Genomic DNA, 8,920 nt, shown 5'->3' on the forward strand with positions numbered 1-8,920 from the left:
TCTTATTCCTATAACAATAAACGTGTGGCAAAGGCCAAGCAAACATGATTGAATAAAAATCATGAAAGTCCTTTTAGAACAACATTAAGAGTCTTGTATGGAGACCTGAGAAATCACTAGAAAACATTTAATGAATGAGAGGAGTCTTCCAATAATCTCCCAACAGCTTTGCAGAGAAACCCTTCCTGTTCCCACACCTGCATTTTCGGTGTTCACTAACAAATACGCTACCACCGGCAATGACACACAGGAGGCAGCTCATTAAGCTGTCTGCTCGTTTAAACATTCTATTTTCAATAAGAGCTGTGTCCAATACAGGCACTTATGTACGGGTCTACCATCATTATAAAGGTCAGTACCGAGGAAGACACTATCAAAAAATGAACAGTCTGAGTAATTAAGTGGTGTCGTATTGGTTTTATTTTCATGTTAGGAAAAAAACAGATAAGTAAATGTAATCATCAACGAAACCATTTGGCCTATCTAAGATCACTATATGAGTAAATGTTAAGTGATTCTATGTCAGCATGCCAGAATATCAGGCTCTGCACATAATTACATAGATAGGTAATTATTCTATGAGTTAATAATTCTATGTTTAAAAAGAAGGCTGATATGCCCATTATGAAACAGCACGCAGTAAAGTATAATTTCCCTGATGTCCTAAAGGATAATATTTATTATTTTAGGAAGCAATGCACTAGTACTGTATTTGTCACTTTGCAATACAATGATTTTGTATAGTGTAGTGTATTTCACGTCATGAGATTTTTTTGCACATGCCAGTTACAATCACTTAAAGCACATTGAAAAAGTCAGCAGTGGATTTCATTATAGTTTTGGTGAGATGCCTCTCCTGAATTCATATCTGTAATCAGTTCATAATCTACCCTGCCCATTACTTTGTCAGTAAGATTTACAGTCAGATCTGCAGAGTAAATCAAGGTCATTTGCTTTTGATGATCTGCATCATGAAAACTATTTAAACCACGTTGTGCAAGACATGAAAATTAAGCTCTGCTCACAGCCTTTAAATACACTTAATATTAGTTAAAGAACATTCTTCAGTAGTATTTAACATTCTTTACGCAGTCATAATATCCCTTAATAATGTTTTAAAGAATGTTATTTTTACATTATTTTGTAGCCAGAGTAAACAAAAACACAGACACTTAATTAATAGATATGTAATCAATACAAAATACATCTTAGGGAAGCACCATTAGAAATTAAATACAAACACAAAAATACTGTATAATCTGTTTAAGAATGGGTTCCTTGCAACCTGAGATACAATATTTGGAGAACATTGAGAAAATCTGCAGTCTTTTATTTTGAAAACATTCAATGCAAAACTCAGAAGTTTAGATTTTTGTATTTTTTAAGTACAATAATAGCCATAGGTGATTGTTGTGTTACCTATTAATAAATTAACATGAAAAGCAGTGAGAAAATGATTGAGTCAATAACATACCTTTCCTCTTAAAATGAGGCATCTGGAACAAAACATACTATTTTGATCTTTTTCAGTTAAGGCAACATTCATTTCATGGCATTTTAAAATTAGACATTGCACTAGATTTTATGCATTGTATGAATGTGACATGATTCATGAAGACCAAAAGATCCCCATAAAGATCCCCAGATCAAGAAACAAATGTCTAGTTGCCTGTCTCCAAAGTAGCAGATAAGGAGGTGGAAACTAAGAACAATCAATGAATCTTCAATGGATGTTAAAAATTCAAACGTCACTTGAACTCTCACATTAGGTGTGTGCCTCCCATGACTTTTGGTTTTTGGTTCCATCTGAACTCTCTGTTACTTAATTAATCTTTCAGTTTAATACATTATTTTCATCATGTTAGTTCCTTTAGTTTTGGTAAAAGACAGTCCTTTTCTGGAATCAGTCCAGAGAAGAGCAACCATTATAGAAGAGCCTACATTCCCACATTCAAAGGTACTGTATGTCCAGTTCACTGACAAGCTAAGTTAATTGATCTTTTGATTTTGAATAGTAAATAATAAATAGAATTTGTCCATAGAAATATGGACAAATTCAACCTAATGGACTTCTTCAGAACCAGCATTCAAACACAATCTGGTCATAAAGGTACTGAAAAAACAACAAAGTGAATAAATAAAGTAATTAAGCACTGTAGTCAGATGATAACCCACTAGGACTGGGAACTGGCATTTTACCTTCAAAATACTAGCTATTAAAGAAACCTGGAAATCTTATATTATCTTTTGTTATTGCTTTATACTTAAACAATTACATTGAGGTGAAGAGGTCTCAACAGCCAAATTTTAATTTAGTTGCACATATTTCCTGCTGCTTACATTTTTCATTTAAAATATACATTTTTATCAAATCAAGCGTTTACTTTCCGAGCAGCAGTCACAGCAGTTGAATCATTCTTGCCTCTTGTTGTGTGATGGGGGAGCTTTGCAATTGGTCTCCGAGAACGTCTCCCTCGGGAGCTGACAGCAGTGGTTTAAGCGGTGCTCGGTAGAGGAGGACAGGAAGAACATGATGATGGGCTCCAGGAAGACATTGCAAGTGCTGGTGAGAAGCGCCTCTCCCCTCCACTCGACGTTCTCGTGCCGGATGAACCCCACCACATGGGAGACGTTGTACGGCGCGAAACAAACCACGAAAACGATCAGTGTGGACACAGCCACTCTTATCACCCTGCGCTTCCTCCTGGTGTGCAAGCAGGACCTCACCACCAGCGCGATGCACCTGAAGTAGCAGAAGGACGTCACTAACAGGGGAATGAAGAACAGGACCACAGCCATCTCCAGACGCAGCGGAGCCAGGAAATCCAGCTGCTCTTTCGTGAAGTTGTTGTAGCAAGTCGAGGTATTGTCCGCGGAGGAAGAGATAAAAAGGTCTTCATCATTTTCCTGTACGGTTAATACCAAAGCCACATGGGTGATGACTATTGCCCAGAAAAACACACACACGAAACAGGAATTCTTGGCTTTCTTATATAGCTTGTAACTGATGGGGAAGGCGATGCTGAGATAGCGGCCCACACTTATCGATGTCAGGAAGAGTGTGCTGGCATAGATTGTGCTGAAGTGGAAGAAGTTATAAATTGGACACAAAAGAGCAGGGAGAGTCCAACTCTTTAACGTCTCCACTATTTTAATGGGCAGCCATAATACAAAGACTAAGTTAGCCAAGCAAAGATTTATGACATAAACGACATTGGGAGTGGTGCCTTCGGTCCTTGCTTTGTTGACAAAGGCAGCTAGCACTAGGATATTGGAAGGCAGGCCCAGCAGTAGTGTGAGAGAGTAGACAGTAAGAAAGAGATAATCTTTATGTTCAAGTTGACCTGGAGCCATATTAGAACATCACAAAACAAAACATATTTGTTGGGGTTCTGTATGCAGGCATTCTTAGTAACTGTGAAAATTGAATTAGGACTTCATAAATATATCATGTTGCAATATTCCATTTGGTTTAAAGTGTCTTCAGAACCTTTTGGCTTGTTTCCTTCTTAGGCACAAGTTTGTGTAGAGACTTTGTTGCTCAAAGAGATGGAAAACCGTTAAAAGATTGGCGTCAGAGTTGTAAGAATGTTTCTGCATCTGTTAATCATTGGCTGAAAAGGGTAATTCAACTTTACTTTCTAGATGTGCCAATTTGTCTTTTTTTTCCCTCTCAAATACACATGCAGTATATGGTGCTGTCAATCTGAAGAAAATGTTTTTCTGTTGAAGAGAACTGTTTTTTCAAGAAAATCCCATATTATTCTGTAAAACAGTCCATACATGTGCTGTAGAGATCTTGAAGTAAATTTCAGACTCTCTTCTGAATATGCAGATTCCTTCCAAAGTAGCTTCTTCACCTCATTCTCTTACATGACCTAGAAGATTCATACCACAGGTATTCAGACTTGTGCAGCTCATAACATCCCGGTGACAAAGTATTTTCAGATTCACTTTTAAACTTTTCTTTTCCATCCAGTAGAAGCTCCTTGTTTTACTAGCGACCTGATTAAGTCTAATCCATGTAAATATATTCCACAAGGCTAATACATCTCTTCATCAGATGCATTCCTGCAAAGTTGGCTTACAGATCAGATAGTAATCCTATTTCGTCTTTGCCTTTTGGATAAAAATCTTCTATCTTACGTGAAACCCTGACAGCGAGCAGCAATGTTGATATTCTTACTCATGGTTCTGTCTTATCACAAAATATGTTAAAATAGGTCTGCCCAAAAAATCTGTACTGCAGAATGAACAATAAATCCCAGCACTGAAGCTTAAGAGCTGTTGGTCACATCCTTTATTGTCTCTTCTCTGTGCCATGTCATGCAGAACTAAATAATGAAACATGCCAATAAAATTCAGGCTTAAATAGAAGGTTTAATTACAGGTGGAGTGACACACAATGAGAAGCTAAGAAGCACCAGCATTATCTACCAGTTAGTGAAATGGCTCAGAATAAATGAGCTTTACAGGAAGCAATGGTCAGTGCATTCAAATAATTCAACAACACTCATATAGCAATAAAAGAAAAACATGTCCAATGCTGTAGCCTTTTGATAGATATATATTTGGTAATGGGAGTGCTGTGACGGTGCCAGTAACACTGATTAATTAGAACAAAAACAACTTAAAAGGATAAAGTTGTACTTTACTCTCTGTCATATTTACAGCTTCTTGTACAGCTCCTTGTACAGTATACTGACAAAGAAATTGCCAGAACTTCTTACAGTGTTATCCCATTTAAAATATTGATTTACAATTCTGTAATTGTAGATTCACCATCTCAAATTAGGTCTTTGAATAGGAGAATCCCACTGTACCTGGCAGGTCTGCTTGTTGCCTACACACCTGCTTAATATTAATAAAAAGCAGTCTCGGGACTGAATTGCATTCCCCAAATCTGGAACTGAGACTTATATCTCTATTTATCAAAACTGCAGAGCTCTGTTCTCTGAGACTTTCAAAAGCTTTGAGTCCATCTGTGTTTTTAAATCAAGGCTTAGAACTCATCTGTTCTCTTCAGCATTTTCTAAAATACAGCTATTTGTACCCTTTTTTTCTTTTTTTATGAACATCTTTATGTATTTTTGTGCTTTTTTGTTTGTCTACTGATAAATTTGTATTGTACTGGCAACAGCATTCAGGACCTATATGCTCTGTGAAAGGCAAGCTCCATATTCTACTGGGATTTCTATAACGATCTGTTTCCATTGATTACCCTTATTACAATATGATGGACAATTATATGAATGCAGCTATCAAATGAACATGATTACTTGAGTTATCAGTCAGCCTTTTCTCATAAATTGTAGTTCCTCATAACAGACAGTTGGTGGAAGCATTTGACTTGAATCAAAATAACCAGCCATTCTTGCCCAACATGCAATATGCTCTCAGCTTACTCTTGTAATACTTAACATCTGAAAGTGTTTACTTGTATATATTAGATAAAATACTTTAAAACTTGTACTTCCATTCTGACAAAGTCATTTGTGCAGTTTAACATAATAATGTTACCTTGTGACTATACTGCATTAAAATATTCTGTCAGATTGAAAAATAATGTGTTCTCCTCTTGTTCTCTGTTGAAAAAACATTTTAATGCACACTATTTAACGCTGAAAAATGTTGGTGTATACAACAGAATTATGCACATGTAGAAATCATACCTTTCCTATTATACCATTATACTGTATATGGTGTGATGAACATAATTATCACAAACCACAACTGAGCCACATTAATATTTGCAGGAGGAGAGGTGAAGACATTAAGTAGCCTAGAGACTGTCGCCAATTCCAGCTCGCAGAGCTCCAGGCTAATGTACAACAAACCTCACACCTGTGACACCCTCAGACTTGTTTTGAGGGCACAGCACAATATACTGTGACCCCAATAGAAAACTGAAGGGATCTGTTATTACTGTTTTAATGATGTTGTGTATTAACCAAATTATACCCTCCCAGTTTTTAAAGCCTTATACATTTCTTTGTCATGATAAGACACAATTAAAATGGATTATTTAAAAATGCTAAATTTGGTTTTCCTTTCATATAAATCAAAACAGAGAAAGATGAGAAAAGCACACACATACACAGTACACACAAGAAAGCAAGAATCTATGAAGTACAAAAAATTCCTTTAGCCTTCACTTTTGTGTTGAATTTGATTAATTGTCAAGATTGGTCTCTCCAGACAATTGCATTTATGATCATACAGTATATTTCAGACCCTTAAAACGTGAACCACAGACATCCATTCACACAGGGTGACTGTTCAGAGCACCAGCTCTCTTTCAGCTGTGTCTCAACACTGTGGTACAACACTGACTCTCAATCCAGCTTCTGTGGAATTGAGAATGTCAGTAGCTCATTGCATTGGCTGAGGGGTTTTGGTGTGAAGAAAGAAGTGTTGTTTTAGGTTTGAGGCAGAAAATTTAATCACCCAGCAGCAGTGCGCTGGATGCAGAGTTGAGACTTAAGTTCCCTAAGAATGGCAAGAACTGTACTTCTGTTATTTCATTTTAATTTCTTTCTCTTCTAAAGTGGATTTAAGCAAAAAACTTTTCTTTCTCCAGTGAAAACTTTTAATTCTGTTTCAAATCTTTATTTAGAAAATCACTCCTGCACACTCCGGAGCTCGCCAGAGATATAGGGGAGTTGTACAGTAACTGGAGTATGGCAGGAAGTGGAAAGGAGTTGTGAAACTCAAAGGAGGCGACAAAGGGGAGACGCTATAGGATCGGTGTCACAGAAGCTGGGTTGGTCTCCCCCGGAGGATGGTGTTTAGACACTATGCGAGGTGGCAAATCCAGAAAAAGGACCATAGACAGGGTTCAGGGGAGACACACAGGGTTTATTGGTGCTCATAGTGAAGTAGGGAAGTAGGGAATATCCGAAGAAAAATGATATTTTGCTTTTAAAATGTTTGAAAAGGATTCTTTCTTATATGATATTGGTGTTTGCTTCATGTAAAAGTCCTGGTCAGTTTTTCACCATTATGTCTGTGTGATTTTGCAGCTCTAAACTATCCCAGTTAGTCTATCTCAGCTAGTTATACAATTCAACCTTCACAAAAAGTGGAAATGAAAGAAGGGGACAGAAGACTGAGCTCTCCTACTCCCCCTAGCATCTCAAACTGCAGTGAATCAGCGTGACAATGCACACAGCCTGTACTGGACTTTCTCTGAGCACACTGCACAAGCCTACAGTAGTACTGTAATTACATCATTGAACCACAAGGATCTGGAGATGGTTCATTGAGAAGTTTCTGAATTATTATAACATATTTTTAGAAAGAATAAAAATTCAAAAAGCTACATTTGGTTTTCCTTTTCAAACAAGAGAGAAATTCATCAAAAGATGACAATAAGAGCCCAATAGAAAAATAAAGCAGTCCTTAAACAGCACTTTCTCTTTTTGAGAAAATCATTGACTTTTCTATTTTCCTTGCTTTATGCCCATCAAACAATTTATTTAAGCCTATACATAATCAATATGTTTCCTTCATTTTCTGCCCCTTAGACAGTGCTGCACATACTGTAGACTCTTTAACTCTGCATGACTGTTCAGAGAGACAGCTCTCCTTCTGAGGTGTCAGTGAGGCACAGCAGTGGTGAAGTGTCTCTGGGTGGCTCTCAGTCCTAATGCTGTAGAGTTGAGTGTGTCTGCAGTTAGCAGACCTACACTGCAGAAGGGCTGAGATGAAGACGGAAATGTTGTTGTTGGTTCCCCTTTCTGAGATAGAGATCACAGCAGCACTGTGCTGCAGCAGAGTTGACATCTAAGTGCTCCAAGGCAAGTATTCCATTCTGTTTATTTCAATTTCTTTCTTTTTAAAAGTTCGAAAAGAAAATATTTTTCTTTCTTCAGTGAAAGCTTGGAATTCAGTCATTGTATTTCATACCTTTTTTTGGAAAACCACACATTTTTCTGGTAAATGTGTTGACATTTAAATTGTGTTAATGTCTTAGATGAATTATTAGTACATTATGGTCTTGCTGGGTGTAGGGAAAGATAAGAAACTGAAGACAGATATAGGCAGAATAGCTGAAACAGCAGCAGACAAGAAATAGGGCTTTGAACATGACGCAAAAGTGAGTCAGTACAGGGACTGTGAGAAAGGACTGACATGAGGCGAAGAAGGAAGAGAAACACAAGGCAAAATGCAGATTAAACGGTGAGAGCAAGTTTATTTGAAAATGAATAGATCTTGATTTTATGCCTCTATTCTTTTAATACCTCTTCTAATTACATTTAATAAAGTGATAACTTTGAATAAACTATTAAATGTTTTGAAAATATTAATGAAAACCATTAGAAAATGGATGTGAATTCTCAATATTTTGTTATTGAATATATTGTATTTTAAAGTAGGATGAGATAAAAACAAGATATGAATAATGATGTTATTTGCATATTTCACTAATAGTTGTTTTTGAATGGAAATCACCTCCATACACATTCAAATAATAGACTTCATGTTCTTGATCCTTAAGGCCATTAAAAAGTGAATCACACTCTCACTCACCTCTGCACTGAAGCAGTGTCCCAGACCCAGTCTTACACACCGTGCTCTTGTACTTGCAGTGGATGAAGGAGTTTAGGGAGAAGGCAGAAGCACTGCAAGTTCTCTTTGTGAGGTTGAGAGAGAAACTCGTTCAGCACTGAGGAGCCAGAAACATTGACGATTCAAGAGGTTCGTGAATGGCAAGTTATCCCATTATTCATTATCCAGATATCATTAAAATTGTGTCAATTCATTGTTTTCACATTGGTTTAAAATTAATATATTTGAGTTTTCACGCTTTCTGTAGAACACATAATTCTGAATAGTACAAGGTCTCAGTGTCAAAATGCTTTTAATTTTGTCTGCCCGTTCCAGAGTGTCTTAACTGTTGTGTGTTTCTGCAGGGCAA

At 36.9% G+C, this 8,920-nt stretch overlaps 1 protein-coding gene across 1 annotated transcript; it reads right to left on the reverse strand.

Moving 5' to 3' along the window:
* Positions 1 to 1,646: 1,646 nt before the first annotated feature.
* On the reverse strand, positions 1,647 to 3,370 carry LOC148640198 (free fatty acid receptor 2). The gene has a single exon (XM_088620970.1). The coding sequence runs from the start codon at positions 3,352 to 3,354 to the stop codon at positions 2,413 to 2,415; it is 942 nt and encodes a 313-aa protein (XP_088477096.1). The 5' UTR covers positions 3,355 to 3,370; the 3' UTR covers positions 1,647 to 2,412.
* Positions 3,371 to 8,920: the final 5,550 nt, after the last annotated feature.

This window comes from Lepisosteus platostomus, chromosome 26, assembly GCF_059453375.1.
Source record: "Lepisosteus platostomus isolate fLepPlt1 chromosome 26, fLepPlt1.hap1, whole genome shotgun sequence".
Lineage (NCBI taxonomy): Eukaryota > Metazoa > Chordata > Actinopteri > Semionotiformes > Lepisosteidae > Lepisosteus > Lepisosteus platostomus.